Source organism: Vipera berus, assembly GCF_964194415.1.
Source record: "Vipera berus genome assembly, chromosome: 1".
In the NCBI taxonomy this organism is placed as follows: domain Eukaryota; kingdom Metazoa; phylum Chordata; class Lepidosauria; order Squamata; family Viperidae; genus Vipera; species Vipera berus.
The window spans coordinates 351,599,676-351,616,388 of record NC_138202.1 but is presented as its reverse complement, the minus strand read 5'-3'; the positions used below and the strand labels follow the sequence as shown (position 1 = coordinate 351,616,388).

General features: G+C 44.0%; 1 protein-coding gene across 1 annotated transcript in view; it reads right to left on the bottom strand.

The window, feature by feature from the left end:
• NF1 (neurofibromin 1) overlaps positions 1 to 16,713 on the bottom strand; it is a 239,910-nt gene that overhangs the window by 26,227 nt on the left and 196,970 nt on the right. Inside the window, exons 43-47 of the mRNA XM_081346631.1 lie at positions 8,875 to 9,089; positions 5,491 to 5,552; positions 5,248 to 5,362; positions 3,190 to 3,291; positions 848 to 988 (exon numbers count right to left, since the gene is read on the bottom strand). Of these exons, the coding sequence (XP_081202757.1) occupies positions 848 to 988; positions 3,190 to 3,291; positions 5,248 to 5,362; positions 5,491 to 5,552; positions 8,875 to 9,089 (635 nt within the window). The remainder of the gene's footprint in view (positions 1 to 847; positions 989 to 3,189; positions 3,292 to 5,247; positions 5,363 to 5,490; positions 5,553 to 8,874; positions 9,090 to 16,713) is intronic.

Here is a 16,713-nt window from a genome sequence, read left to right as displayed (position 1 = left end):
AATTGTGGCTTGTTGAACAAGATACATTGGCCTAGGTCACAGGTCTGCAACCCGCGGCTCTGGAGCCGCATGCGGCTCTTTCAGCCATCTCCTGCGGCGCCCAGTCCTCTGCCATGTGCAGTCCAAGAACAAAAAATGGGACTAAAAAAGTTCAACCAATCAATTCAAATATGCAGGGTAGGTGCATATCTTGCCTTGGCTCCACTCTTCAGTCAAACCCTGTTCTGTGCATGCGCGCATGTACACACATGCGCACACATTTTTTGCGGCTCCCAGTTTTTCCTTTTGTGAGGGAACCGGTTCCGAGTGGCTCTTTCACTGTTTCAGGTTGCTGACCCCTGGCCTAGGTAGTACATAAAAAGTGAGCTAAGGTGATTGGAATTACACCTCACAAGAAATCAAAAGCAAACAAACCACGCACGTTCTAATCTGAGGCAGTCTAAAAATACTTCTGAGGGGAAAAAAACCAAACAGCATAAGGTGGGTGCATCCAAGATCTATTTGTCTTTGCTTTCCTCTTCCTTCTTCTATTTTAGTCTGCAGCCCTACTGGACAATTTTAGTATGCATCACCTAATCTTACGACAGCGCTTCTAAGACTGCTGGGATATTAAAAATAACCCTGGGCGCCGTAAGATAAAAATCTCATTTCTTGAAACTCAAGGAATGTCAAACAATATTACATTCTTAAAACTCAAGCTACTTTTCAACAAGGAAGAAGCTCATTTTTTTTTCTCTCTCCAAAACTGATTCACCGCTGGCGAAAAGATGACGTATATCACAACAGCGCCAAGAGAACATTCATGCTTCCTTTTGTTCTTGTGTGTTCTGGGAAATGGTTTGCTTACTTTATCGTTAAATACCCGGAGGTTGTCCAAAGTGTGAAGGTTCTGCTCAAGTAAAGCTGTGCCTGCGGAATACAGATTGACCTCATCCAGCTGTAGAACTGCCATGGCCACCCAAAACAGCACCTTGTGCAGAGGGGAGTCCTAAACAGAAACAAGAGGGATAAAATGACCAAACTGAAGCACAACATTTTGACAGAAGGAAATATTTGTAACTGAGGGTTGAACTGCGGGGTCCTTGGTGCTCTCTGAGCTTGGTGGTTTTCTTGCAGACGTTTCATTACCAAACTAGGTAACACCATCAGTGAGCACTGATGATGTCACCTAGTTTGGTAATGAAACATCTGCAAGAAAACCACCAAGCTCAGAGAGCACCTAGGACCCCACGCTACATTTGTTCTGTTCTGAAAGATACAGAACAAAAAGGGAGCTAAGTTTTCTCGTGTCAAGAAAACTGGATGCATCTGGCAACCGCACAATCTCCAGACTCCAGGGAACCTGTAATTGGAACCATGGGTACAAAACAAAGTAGAAGGTACTTCCACAGACACTTGGCCCAGTCTGGATGGGATGATCATAAGTTCTCCTGAGAGTTTTATTCTGGAGGGATTTCAAGTGATGACCGGTTACTGTTGCTATCATTGGCTCATTCTTTGGGTTGATTTCCCCCCCCCCCATAAACAGCCTTCCAAATTTGTACCCACAGCCAAAGTGAACTGTTGAGATTTAGGCAATGCTAGCAATGCACATATATACATAGAAAGAAAGACTTAAGATCTGATCTACAGGTTCTCTGAAAACCACAACTTTGGGCAGATGGATGGGAATATATGAGCAGGCTGCCCCCTCATATTGCCCATGAAGCTGCGCCAAGCATATTTATTTTAGGAAAACTGACATGGCTGTCCAACTTTCTCAAGGTGACTCCAGGAGGCTTACAGAGATAAAACCGCAAATACAAAAGCCAATAAACCTCCACCCCCATGTGATAACAATCAAACCAACCACTTGATGGGCTCCATGTCACCCTGGGATCCCCAGGCCTGCTGGTAGAACCATGTCTTCAGGGCCTTTGAAAGAATATCAAGGTAGGGGCCAATCTTATATCCACAGGGATGATGTTCTAAGAGTATCGAGGGAGGGAGCCACCCTGTTCCCCCCTTCCTTCCCTTCAGTCACTTCAACACTTCCTGGTTCTCAGACATTCGGTCCAAACCATGGTTTCCAGTTCTGTTTACAGTCAAGAGTGCTTTGCCTTCACTGACATGCGACTGATTTGGCCATATTCAGAGAAAAGAAATGGGAGGAGAAGAAGAGAAGTTGTCCCAAAGATGGTTTTTTTCCCCCCCTAAAAGGCAACTGGACTTTCTTGCTTCGTTTCTTTGAAAACAAAGGGAGGGAGCCACCACTGAGAAGGCCCTCTTTCTTGGTCTGACTAGATGGGACTTCTTAAAAGAGGAATCACCATACACGCTGCCTCCCGCTCTTGTGGGTAGGGTAGATGTAACTGGAAGAGTTATGGGTGCAACCACCCTTCTTGTCCATGGAGATTCTCAATCATCCATATCAAGAATGCTTTGCCCTCACTGACATGTGAAGGCATTGTCCCAAAGGTGTGTGTTTTGTTTTGTTTTTTCCAAAAGGCAACTGGACTTTCTTGGCTTTTTCTCTGAAAACATTTCAGCTAAATATTTTTAAAATATTTTCAATGAAGGCAAAGCACTCTTGACTCTAAACGCAACTGGAAACCGTGGTTTGGACCGAATGTCTGAGAACCAGGAAGTGATAAAGTGACTGAAGGGAAGGAGGGGGGGGAACAGGGTGGCTCCCTCCCTTGATACTCTTGGAACATCATCCCCGTGGATATAAGATTGGCCTCTACCTTGATATTGTTTCAAAAGGCCCTGAAGACATGGTTCTACCAGCAGGCCTGGGGATCCCAGGGTGATATGGAGTCCATCAAGTGGTTGGTTTGATTCTTATCACATTTATTTTTATTTATTTATTTTATTAGATTTATATACCGCCCTTTCCCGAAGGAGTCAGGGGTGGAGGTTTATTGGCTTTTGTATCTGAAATTTTGTAATAAAACCGGCAAGTGACTGAAGGGAAGGAGGGGGAACAGACACACCAAAGCAATACCTCCAATCCTTCAGGTTCTCTAGTAATCTTAATAAATCACTGGCAAAATTTCAACATCTGCTAGTGAGCAATATGGAACAGGTAAGAAAAAAACATCCCCTCACCTGGATCAGTCTAACCTTTATCCTGAACAATGAAGCCGCCCTCTTTTTCTGCCCACAGGGTCACACAGAACGAGCTGCTGGAGACCCTAACCAGTTTACCTTGTTGAGGAGTGGCTGGAGCTTAGTCAGGGCTATGACGGTGGCCTCTATCAGAACTTGGCTGTTGTAGTTGTCTGGCCCTTTCAAGCAGCTCTCCAGACCCTGTCATTAGTTTAAAAAAAATAAATCAAAGTAATATCAGCTTGTTTACACTGATTTTTAATCCCTGCAGACGTGGATTCTCCTTTCACATTGTGGTTTTGCTTCCTCCTGCCTCAGTCAATCCAGGATGCCCCTGATAAAATAAAAAGCCCTTTTGTTCTGCCTTGCTTTTCCTGGAACTGAGCCATTGAGACTAGATATTTCTCTTCACCTTCTGTATTCTCTCTCTCTCTCTCTCTCTCTCTCTCCACATACACTGAGGCAAAGATCTAATATTTAAGTATCTAGCGGTCTCTGTGTGTGTGTGTGTGCACGTGCATGCGTGAAATGAGATTTAGTAAATGGTATCAAAGATGACCAGCACTGGATATTTATAAAAGCTCATTAGTTTTACTTCCATCTGTGAATTGATCTGATTACACAGTGCTATACAGGTAATCCTCAAATTACAACAATTGAGCCCAAAATTTTTGTTGCTAAGCGGAACATTTGGTAAGTGAGTTTTGCCCCATTTTACGCCCTTTCTTGCCACAGCTGTTAAGTAAATCACTGCAGTTGTTAAGTTAGTAACATGGTTGTTAAGCGAATCGGGCTTCCCCATTGACTTCCGATTGTCAGGTCACAAAGGCTGATCACATAACCCCGGGACAGAGCAACCATCATAAATCTGATCCGGTGGCCAAGCGTCCGAATTTTGATCACATGACCATGGGGACGCTGAACGGTTGTTACGTATGAAAAATGGTCATAAGTAACTTTGAACAGTCATTAAAAGAACTGTTGTAGGTCAAGGATTACCTGTACAAAAGGCAGCCTCAATGATCTGAGGAAAAGGCAGAGTTGTAGGAGACCAGCCTTTTCTATTATCCACCTGGTAATTCATTACCTTTCTCACTGGCCCTTATTATTTAAGTAGCAAAAGGCTACGGTGATTGTGAGGGACACTCCCTAAAACCAGGGCTTTTTTTCTCACAGAACGCTCAGAACGGAGTTCCGGCACCTTTTTTGGATGGAACCTTGTAGGGTAGGCAAGGTGGGTTGTATGACATGTGGGAGTTCCGGCACCTTTTTCTTTTACAAAAAAAGGACTGCCTAAAACTGTATGTCCCCCCAAGGTTTGCTTTAAATTCACACTGATGCATTTACTGACATTGCCTGGAGGACTGGATCTAGATTTCCTGGACAGGAGAGAGCCTTTTGGTCCAGTATAGCCTTGCATACGATAAAGACCAGACTTTTAATCATGGTGTTGCATTTCATTTTCTATTATACAACCTACTAAAATTTCTGGTTCTCAAAAGCATGAAAAAAACCAACAACACAGCTGCTCCACTCAGTGTAAAATTGAGTACAGGTGGTCCTCAACTTAGAAGCACTTGTTTAGTGACCATTCAAAGTTACAATGGCACTGAAAAAAGTGACTTACAATCAGTCTTTGCACTTATGACTGTGGCTACGTCCCCCAGTCACGTAATCCAAATTTGGTTGATTGGCGTGTATTTACGACGGTTGCAGCATATCGAGGTCACGTGATCGCCCTTTGCGACCTTCCGATCCGGCTTTTACCAAGCAAAAATCAACGGGGGGGGGGGACCAGGACTCAGTTAACAACCACTATTCACTTAAGAACTAAAATGACCTGTTTTAACCATGGCAAAAAAAAACACCACTCATAAAAGTGGGCATGACTCACTTAAACAACTGCGTAGTAATAGAAATTATAGTCCTGACTGTGGTTATAAGTCACGGACTACCTGTCTGCAAATGCTCTTTAGCAGGGTTCTTCAACCGTGGCAACTTTAAGACTTGTGGACTTCAACTCCCAGAATTCCTCAGCCGGCCCTGGGAGCTGAAGTCCACAAATCTTAAACGTTGCCAAGACTGTCCTTGCTCTTTAGCTTGCAGGAGGAAGGGTGTGGGGGGGAAAAGCAAGAACGACAACGTTGAAAGACACACCTTGCTGAGAATCCGGATGATCTGCTTTATCTGTCCATGCGACACCCGTTTGCTGATGCAACCGAAGACCACAAGGGCTCTTGGCTGGAGGGATGGATTATACTGGAATGCAAACCTGTCAAGGAAGAAAGCCGGTAATTAAGGCCTGCCAGAATAAGACCATCAGTGAAACTGCCTCAAGCAGAAAGAGAAAGTAACAAAGAGACCCAGGCAGAGTTTGTAGTTTAGGGCAATGTGACCTACTTCTGAGCTAGTTCTGTCCACTGGTCAAGCCACTTGCAAGTTGGGATATCTCTCATACATGCCTACAGGAAAACCAAAAGATTATCTGATTATGTCATATTAAAACATTTAACTCTATCGAAAGTGGACATTTCTTGAACAAGTACAATTGTGGGATTGTTTTTGCACACTCCAGAAACTGAAAAATGACACCCATCTTTCTCTTTATTTTCTTTCCGCTGGCAGCCTTAAACAATCGAACGTTCTCACTTAATGCCCATTCATTCAGCGACTGTTCAAAATTACAACTTGGTTGAAGGGACTTATGACCTGTGTCCAAACTTACAACTGTTAATAATATTAATAATAATGATGATGATGATGATGATGATGATGATGATGATGGTGGTGATGATAAAAGTTGGAAGGGACCTTGGAGGTCATCTAATCCAACCCCCTGCTCAGGCAGGAAACCCTTATACCATTTCAGACAAATGGGCTGTCCAGTCTCTTCTTTAAAACTTCCAGTGTTTGAGCATTCACCGCTTCTGGAAGCAGGTTGTTCCACTGGTTAATTATTCTAACTGCCAGGAAATTTCTCCTTAGTTCTAGGTTGCTTCTCTCCTTGATTAGTTTCCATCCGTTGCTTCTTGTCCTGCCTTCAGGGGCTTTGGAGCATAGCTTGACTTCCTCTTCTTTGGGGCAGCCCTTGAGAGATTGGAACACTGCTATCATGTCACCCCTCGTCCTTCTGTATGGACGAGCAACCCTATGGTCATGTGATGGCGATCTGGGCACTGGCAACCCCTCTGCATTTATGGGGGTGGGGGGTGTTTGCCAAGTGCCCTATGTTCATGCGATCGCCATGTGCCATTTTCCCTGTTGGCTTCCCCAGAAAGACAATGCAAGCTGCTGTTGCCTTCCCAGAGGACTGTCTCTGGCTCCTGGGGGCTGGCTGAAAGAGATCCTCCATGAAATCTAAGCAGGGGAGAATTTCAGGAGGGCATTTTTTTCACAGCCGGCCTCTTTGACAGCAAAAGCAAGATTGATTTTGCGCTGTGCAGGGCAGAGTCTCTCCACAAAGCAGTGTTTGTGCTCTCAAAGAGGGAATCTCTTCGGATTTTACTCTGGCAGTCATTACTGACTATAAGGGGGCAGTGCTCATCTTCCTTCTGAGGGCCATTGAGACAGCGCTGTCCAAAGACGTTTCCACGGTCAACTTGGCCAGCACGATGTTGCAGAGCACCGTTACCTTCCCACCGAAGGTATTTGCCATTTGCATGCTTTCAAATTGCTAGGTGAGCAGGAGCTAAGGGCAAGGACGGGAGCTCACTCTTACCGCACGAAGTTCAGGTCTCGAACCTGGGCTGTCGGCTTTCCAACCAACAAGCCCAGCATCTTAACTGCTGAGCCATCACTCCACCTTCCTCAAGGAGAGTGGGTGAAAATATCCCTCCCAAAATCCATGCAGGATTTTGGCACAAAACATCTGCAGCATAGCGCGTTTGCAACCAGTCCCCAGAAATGAGAGAACTCCCTTGTCAACGCTGCTAACATCAAATGTTCTTGCTTGACAAGAGATGAAGAAGTAGCCATTTCATATGTTAAACTTGTGTATTGCTTTAAGAGATTGAGTTTAAGGTTGGGGGGGAAGAGGAGGATTGTACCTTCAAGGCCATCTGAAACTAAAGAAGTTAAGACCTTGGCAGTTTTCTAATGCAGGCATGTCAAACTCGCAACGTCACGTGACGTCACGCGACGTCTCAGAGCTTTTTCCCCATTGGCGGCAATGGGGTGGGCACGGTTTCATTGTGACGTGTCCGGTTGGCGGGCCGGCAGTTTGACACCCCTGTTCTAACGGAAAGGAAACTGATTCTTTAAATTAATTGGAGAATATGATTGATGACAAAATCAGAAAGGTGGAGAATTGTGTTTTCATATATTGTGCAAGGGGCGGAGATCTCAGATTCCAGCTTCCTTTGAGCAAGCATTTGCTGGTGTATTAGGCTGAATGAAGGACTTTTAAGGTAAACAATGCCTCAGAGTCACTTGAAAAGCCCATACTTCAGAAACTTGACATCCCTCTTGTTTTTAGGGACTGGCCCAAACACCCAACGGTGCAAATGTTCCATGCCAAAAACCTGCGTGGATTTCAGTTCAGAGTTCCTTTCTGCCATAGAAAAGATGGGAACTTCAGCGCTGGGCTGGAGAAGAGAAACTTGGATCGTGAAGAGCTGTGCATCTTTTCTCCAGTCTAGTACTGCAGTTCCCTTCTGCACACGGAGGGGAGCTGCCTGACCCCTTCTGCAGGCAGATATTTGGCTCCATCTGCTTAACGACCCAAGCAGTCGCTGAATGACTGCAATGGGGAGTGCTGGGATTGCAGTCATTGAGCGAGGTGATCATCTCACTGAATGACTGCAATGACGTATGACCTGATTGCTGAATTGTTGTCCCAATAAAGGAGAATATTTGTAATTCAGGGTTAAAATGAAAGGTCCTTGGTGCTCTCTGAGCTTGGCTGATGTGCTCTGATGATGTTACCTAGTTTGGGTGAAAGATCTGCAAAAAAACACCCAATCAAGCTCACAGAGAAATAATTGTCCTAAATTGGGGACTTCCTGTACATAACTGTTAAGCTTGTAAGCCGCCCTGAGTCTTCGGAGAAGGGCGGGATATAAATGGAATTAAAAAAAAATAAAAAAAAAATAACCAACGAGTGTGGCTGCAGTCCATACTTAAGTCTCTATTCTCAGACCCTCTGAGACAGAAAATAATCTACAGTTTTTTTCTCCCTCCCTCCCTCTCTCTCTCTCTCTCTCTCACACACACACACACACATTTTACTTATTCATGCATACGCACAACAGCCATCTATTCCAGCAAGAGGAGGTGACAGTTGAATTTTAAGGTGGGAAAATAGATTACATTGTATTAGTGTGGGAAAGACTCATTTTTAAATGGTCTATTGGCATCAAAACAACACCCTAATCCATGTTTATAGATTCAGCGTATGTATGAGGAAACAGTCTGAGCTAAATCTTTTTTCTTTATATACATTTCTTTTGCTTGCGAGGCATTTTGTTTAACACCTGAAACGTATCACCCCTTTCTCGATAGGTAAAATCCATTCCATCACTTTATTCTGCTGTATATGTGGACTAGCTTGTGAGCTAGCATGAATTCACAATCAAATGAATTTAATATTTTTTTTATTTCCTATCATAAAAAGGTTATACATCAGCACAAAACATGTCAATGCAATCTGATCGCTGCTGTATAAAATATGCCCTTGCCAAAATCAATGTACTAAAGGGCTACTTAAATTATCTACAAATTACGTATTTTGCAACCCTAGTATCTTACTCATGCTTGTACACTCGTATCTTGACGTCCTTGCCATACCTCCATAATTTCCAGCAATGCTTCTGTGACTGTCTCCAGAGATGTCAATGCAAATGTTTCTCTCTCATAGGAGCCAGGAGAGAATGACCGGTCCCGATAGCTGGATCGGAAGGCAATGACTGCCGCAGATTTCACTTTGCTAATTCCAAACAGCAAGTAGAATTTGGGCAATGAGAACTCCGTTAAACTTAGCCTCAAAACCTGCTTCGTTTCCTCTGTTGAAAAAAAAGGAACAGACAAAGACTTTTTCCATCTTTGAAAATTGAAATGCTAACCCAAACTCTTGGGAACTAGCTTTTGGCTATTCGTGAAAGTTAACCCAATGTTTTTAGGCTCTATATACAGACATATATATACCAGCTGCCTGCAATTAGTGCAGGTTCGCATCCCACCAGGCTCAAGGTTGACTCAGCCTTCCATCCTTCCCAGGTAGGTAAAATGAGGACCCAGATTGTTGGGGGCAATTAAGCTGACTTTGTAATAATGCCGCTTGGGAGGGAGTGTGAAAGCCCTAATAAGCAGGCATGTACATAGAATGAAGGCTACTGCTAAGCTTGTAAGCCGCCCTGAGTCTTCGGAGAAGGGCGGGATATACATGGAATTAAAATTTTTTTAAAAAATTGTTCTATTGGCCTTGGGAGTCATCCACCAGCCCCTCCATCATCCAGATATGCAAGCCCATGATGCACAAACAAGTTGCCAATTTTGCATGATCACATTAGGTACCGTCAGGGGGTGGAGCTGTGGAGAAGCAAAGTTCATTGGTTGTAAAGAGGTGAATGCCTCTTTTTTATTACTGTAGGTCAAATATGTACCTCCTTGGGTGAATGGGGATACTGGACATAACCTATAAGTATATAATGCTGAGTATCATACGTAATGCTGAACAATATATAATGCTGAGTAACGTCTGGAGGAGCTCTAGCAGTGGGGAAAAGATGACCTCTGTGGGCCCCCACATGAGAGCCGTCACTGGCTTGATCTGCATCCACCCTGTAGTTATCCACCGAGGAAGGTTGTAAGCATCTCAGCCCCCAACTCTTGTAGGTAATCCATGGTTCTGAAGGCCAATGAGAGGTTCCCAAAGGATGAGGATGTGTGTTCTACTCTCTTCTCTGTCCTAACAAAGGTTCTCACTTTGAGCAACCAACACTGTCTTGGTTCCATGCTTAAGCTGAAAACCAGATTTTTTTGGTAATGCCTTTTCAGGCTGCTTTGTAGCTGAATCCCACCCTTGATGGCCTTCCTTATTTTGCTGTTGTTGAGGGTCCTGTCTCAAAGCAATGGAGAATCAACGGGTTGGGGAGAGAGGCTCCACAGACATAAATAGGGGCTATGGGGCACATGTGGCTATCCCGGCTTTTGACACATAGTGTGGTAGAATCACTGGCTAAAAAAGAGGGGGGGAGTAAAGAGGGGGTACCGTTTGGAGTCGCTCTGTGGCAGGGAGCAGCAGAGGCCAGACTCTTGAAGTCTTTATCTGCTGGTTCTCAAGAGAATCCAGTTAGTCTGGCATGACTCTTGTAAACAGGTGATCAATAATAAAGAAATTATGTTGGCCTATTCATGGAATTACTCTGGTTCCTTGCACTAAATAGACATTTGATGATTCTTGCTTTTATTGGGCTATTTTTTTTATTGGTCAACCTTAAATCACTCTCTTAACCAAACTGCTTCTGCCATCTAGATGTTGGGAAAATTATGAAACCCAGTGCAATTAGCCAGTATATAATTGCAACAAACAGCCTACAAACAGCCTACACTTGTATGGATTTGAAACGACTGGCAGTTCATTTGCAAATGCATTTTGTTTCAGAAACTTCTGTTTGAAAGCTGTGGACATTTCCTTGTTTCAGCAAGAGGAATTCTGACATACTGAATGACATAATGAAACCAAGGCCTTTTGACATTATGAGTAATTTGCTAATCTGAGTCACAAGATCACAAGGCATGTTTACATTTTCTAGGCCAGGGGTGTCAAACTCAATTTCACTGAGGGCCGCATCAGCATTGTGGTTGCCCTCAAGGGGCCGGGTGGGTATGGCCAGGGTGGGCGTGGCCTACTGGGTGGGCGTGGCTAGTGTGTGTATGGCCTACTGGGTGGGCGTGGCCAGCTCTACATCGTTCGCATCAAGGGTGCCTGTGGGGGCCTGGGCAGGAGTGGGACAGACCTGAGGGTCTCTGGCAGAAGGAGGGTCTCTGGGCCAGGGCCAAGGCAGTGGGGGCCGTTCCCTCACTCTTTCCAGGATGGCTTCGCGGGCCACATGAAACCACTTCGCGGGCCGGATCCGGCCCCCGGGCCTTGTGTTTGACATGTCTGTTCTAGGCATACTAAAATGAGTGAGTGGACTTCTCAAGAATCAAATCTGAGTAGGTGATTATTCCTCTGTATCACTAGATGCATGGATTTGGGTAACAGGGAGATCTCATTTTTCAACTATAGTTTTAAGTTAACATTCCTATAACTAACATGTTAAATTTAATATGAACTCCAGCATTGCCAAGTCAGAGGAAGCTACATTAAAGTTAAAAAAATGTAATATGCATATACTTTATCTCTGAGCCACACACAGAGGATATTCAAGGTATTGTGTGGATTGCACTTATTTTCAAATTATTTTTCCCAGTCATTCTATATTATTTCAATTAAAAGAATTTGGGGGGGAGAAGAATATATATATTTAACTTATAGCACAGAATCTTAAAAGAGATAAAAGCACTCCATTATTTCAATTCTGAAGAGAACTGCACCTTTATTACGAAAGCAATTATTTGCACTTGCTTTCATAATTACATTGTATGTTCTAATTATAATTCCACACCCTGCTGCTTGGAAATATTACATACTTCTCACGAAATGTTGTTTAGCTCTTTGAGAGATTTAGCTTCTAAAGGAGGACTGGGCAACTTTGGGGGAATTTCAGAGCTGCACTTTATTAAAACCACTAGAAATTGTGCCATTATTAGGTAATTAATTGGGCATCAAACCTTGAAGTAAAAAAAAAAAATCTGAGGGGTTAGCAAAAAACACTCCAGCTATACTGGCTACCGGTATATGAAACGTAGCATAAAAACTTCCTGAGAGATGGGGCAAATTATTTTATTTTATTCTTCAAAAATTTAATTTCCTTCTACAGAGATAAAATGGCAGGAAAGCGAAGCAAGGAAAGCGAAGCAACCTTGTCATCATTTGCCCTTGCCAAAGAGTCACGGGAGCTTGTCACAGATCACATTACACTGCCGTCTGCCTACACCCTATGCCACAGGTCTGCAACCCGCGGCTCCAGAGCCGCATGCGGCTCTTTCAGCCGTCTCCTGCGGCTCCCAGTCCTCTGCCATGTGCAGTTCAAAAAAAAAAAGTGGGACTAAAAAAGTTCAACCAATCAATTCAAATATGCAGGGTAGGTGCATATCTCGCCTTGGCTCCACTCTTCAGACAAACCCTGTTCTGCGCATGCGCGCATGTATGCGCATGTGCACACATTTTTTTGCGGCTCCCAGTTTTTCCTTTTGTGAGGGAACCGGTTCCGAGTGGCTCTTTCACTGTTTCAGGTTGCTGACCCCTGCCCTATGCCTTCCTACACTGCCGTCTGCCTACACCCTATGCCTTCCTACTCTTTTACATTCAATTCACATTACATGTTAATGATTAACCATAGTTTATTAGACACTTACTTCTAATCCAATTTTCTGTTTGCTGGGTTCACCTAATGCCCTGTCTAAAGTATGCTAATCTTTGGGGCGGTATGCGCAGTGGTGGGATTCAAATATGCGAACGACCGGTTCTCTGTGTGGATGCCGCTTCCGGAAGTCCCTTCTGGGCCCGGGCAACAAAAAATGAGCTACTGGTTCTGCCAAACTGGTGCGAACTGGCTGAATCCCACCACGTGGTACGTGGTTCAGTTTGGTTCGCAGTTAGTTCTGGATGACTACATCCCATTCCTTGGCGTGGAAAAGGCATGCCTCACGGAGTCGCGGTGTGAGCTGTGCAGCCATATAAATCTATTTGATAAATAAATAAATAAATAAGCATAAGTTCTTATCTCTCTCTATAACGGTAACTGAGCCTGCAATCACAGTCGTAAATCACGGTGGTCATTAAGCAGGTCACCACATGCCTGCCCTTAGTTCTATGACTTTATTTGCAGGTCATTAAGTGAATGTAATGAATGGTTGTTAAATGAACCCTTTGTACCCAATGAGGGGTGGGTTTTTGGTTTTTTTGCCAGAAACCGGAAATAAACGCCAAGGCAGGAGTCCTTTTACCACCCCAGACAAATGACTATCCCAGGGGTGTCAAACTCAATTTCATTGAGGGCCGCATCAGCACTGCAGTTGCCCTCAGGGGGCCGGGTGGGTATGGCCAGGGTGGGCGTGGCCTACTGGGTGGGCGTGGCTACAGTGCATATGGCATACTGGGTGGGTGTGGCCAGCTCTACATCGTTCGCATCAAGGGGGCCTATGGGGGCCTGGGCAGGAGTGGGACAGGTCTGAGGGTCTCTGGCAGAAGGAGGGTCTCTGGGCCAGGGCCAAGGCAGTGGGGGCCGTTCCCTCACTGTTTCCAGGATGGCTTCGCGGGCCACATGAAACCAGTTTGCGGGCTGGATCCGGCCCCTGGGCCTTGTGTTTGACATGTCTGGACTATCCAATCTTTTCTTGAAATCCTCCAGTGATGGCACATCCACAACTGTGGGAGGCAAGCTGTTCCGCTGCTTAATTGACAGGAGATTCCTCCTTATTTCCAGGTTGAATCTCTCTCTCTCAGGAGCTTCCACCCGTTGCTTCTTGTCCTGCCCTCAGGTGCTTTGGAGAATAAATGATCTTTTCTCTGACAGCCCTTCAAGTATTGGAAAGATGGCTATCGTGTCTCTCCTAATCCTTCTCTTCGATAGGCTAAACATGCCTCGTTCCCTGGTAATCTCATCACCTGATTTCAGCAGTGCAATGTCTGGTCAACAACAGGCTGCATAAAGGGACGTATGGTGTCCTTGTGCATCTCAATGTGGTGGTAATATTTTCCCCATGCTAAATAATGCTTATACGGCCCTTCCATAAAATGAGATTAAAAATTGATCAACCGCTTCACGTTTTCTCCCCTACAGATCCCTGCAGCACTGTATTGTTACTTAACCACGGGCATAATCCCTTGTCCACAATTCTACTTTTAAACCTTGCAATCTCTTTACAAGTGTTCCTAATTTATAGCCATGGCAGGCTCTAAATTGTACTTGACAGTGCTAATTTGTGGAGTTGGGCCTGGATCGATCCTGAACTCCTTAAGAGCTTGCTCTGGGACTTTAAAGATCCCATTAAAATGTCACTTACTGAAAAGCACAAATATATATATATATATATATATCACCTGCATCTAAACTTGAGACTTGGAATATTTTTAAAAGTTACGGGTAAGTTAGAAGGAGGCTAGAAGGACCAGAACATAGGAGGCAAAGGATTCCACGGTTCTCTTCGTAGACTGAAATGATAAAAGCTTGCTTGAAAATTATTTGTGGCAAGATCACTAGTGGCACAAGATCTTAAATCATGACTGATGGAGTTAAAAAAGACATCTGTGAGATGTAAACTCCTCCTCTGAGGCGTAAGTAGTTTTACCTTCTGGCTCAGCGGCTGATAAGGGCTCCCAGTTTAATTCCTAGCTCTTTTGATGTCTTCACTTTATTTTAAGCAGGGCTAAAGGGAGGATAGAACTAACTTATTGCTTAAGTCTGAGCTTCAGGATCATTATCTCCTTAGTGCCATTTTCACTATTAACGCAGAGGGGCTCTTGGTGCTTGTCTGGCTTGGTTGCTTTCTTGCAGACCTTTCATTACCTAAACCAGGTAACATCATCATCACTGAAGATGTTACCTAGTTGGGTAATGAAAGGTCTGGAAGAAAACAACCAAGTCAGAGAGCGCCAAGAACCCCTCATTTCAACCCCAAGCTACAAATATTCTCCCTCTATCAGAACTACTGATTGTTATCTGAATTTTAAGGAGCGTTTTTACCCTTTTTTATTTTATTATACTATAACCTCCTTGAAATTTAATTGGCACAGGATAGCCTAAAGTAGCATTTTCCCAATGAAAAGCTCTCATCCCGCAATCTGCCACTAGGGGATGGTAGTTTAGTATGGATTCAAAACCGAGATATTTGTGGGTTTTTTGGGGCAGTGGAGGGTGTGTATGAGTTCAACCTATGGTACCTAACAGACACAGGCATGCACCCCAGCAGCTTGTGACACCGTAAAAATTATCCTAGCCTTTCTCATAATATCAGCATCATCCCCATTTTAAACAAAATAAACTGCTAAGCACAAGATCACCACCTTAATTCTCGTTCGCTTGTATTTTAATTATATACATGCAAGCTCACACACATCAGAAAGAAAGGTAGGGTCAGGTTTAGGACTGAATACAGACTAAATCAGCTGAACTTGGTTCCCAACCAAAGCAGTAAACTATAATAATAATAATAATAATAATAATAATAATAATAATAATAATAATAATAATAATAATAATAATAATAATAATAATAATAATAATAATAGTTGGAAGGGACCTTGGAGGTCATCTAGTCCAACCCCCTGCTCAGGCAGGAAACCCTATACCATTTCGGACAAAAGGCTGTCCAGTCTCTTCTTAAAAACTTCCAGTGTTGGAGCATTCACAGCTTCTGGAGGCAGGTTGTTCCACTGGTTAATTGTTCTAACTGTCAGGAAGTTTCTCCTTAGTTCTAGGTTGCTTCTCTCCTTGACTAGTTTCCATCCGTTGCTTCTTGCTTAACTCCACTTGATTTGAATTGGAACTAAATACAGGTAGTCCTCAACTTACGACCACAACTGAGTCCAAAATTTCTGTTGTTAAGTGAGCCATTTGTTAGGTGAGTTTTGCCCCATTTTATGACCTTTCTTGCTATCATTGTTAAGTGAGTCACTGCAGTTGTTAAGTTAGTAACCAGATTGTTAAGTGAATCTGGCTTCCCCGTGGACTTTGCTTGTCAGAAGGTCACAAAATGTGATCACATGACCTTGGGAAACAGCAACGTTCATAAATATGAATCAGTTGCCAAGCGTCTGAATTTTGATCACAGGATCATGGGGATGCTGCAAAGGTTGTAAGTGTGAAAAATGCTTATAAGTCACTTTTTCTGTGCCATTGTAACTCTGAATGGTCACTAAACAAATTTAAGTCAAGGACTACCTGTACAATTAATGTTATTGGGACTCAATCTGCTCGCTCCATTACTACATTATGATAAACTAGGATAAATTTGTGATTTCTTGAACAAGTCATCATGCCTTGGTTGGCACCTCCATGCCTAAGTATGCTGAATGGACGAGAGAGGTTCCAACCAGGTTAATGGCTGGGGCGCTGGCAGTCATTGGGACCAACAAAGAGAAATGAAACATGGGAGAAAATGAACCGAAAGGGGCAATGGACCATCAGAGTTGTGCAATCTGGATGAGCCTGTTGAAGATTAGTCCGCACAGGAATTAGAATTTCGATTTCCAGGTCTCTTAATACATGAAAAGGGCATCAAACTGAGGAAAGCTGAGCTGCCTGTTCAAAGCAGGTTATCCTTTAGTTACTTAAATTGGTCATCTAAAACAGAGGTCCCCAAAGGTTGGTGCATCGGACAGAAAGGGAGGGGGAAGCATTTTACGTGCATGCGTGCAAACGGAGCATGTGCGTGACACAAACGGGGCAGCGCTAGCACCCATGTGACACTCGCTAGCCCTGCCCATTTTTGCCACGCAGGTGCTGGCTCCGCCCTGTTTTCAGCGTGTGGCACCCTGTTTTAGGCTGCACGGAGCCCCATTTTCACTGCGTAGCTGTG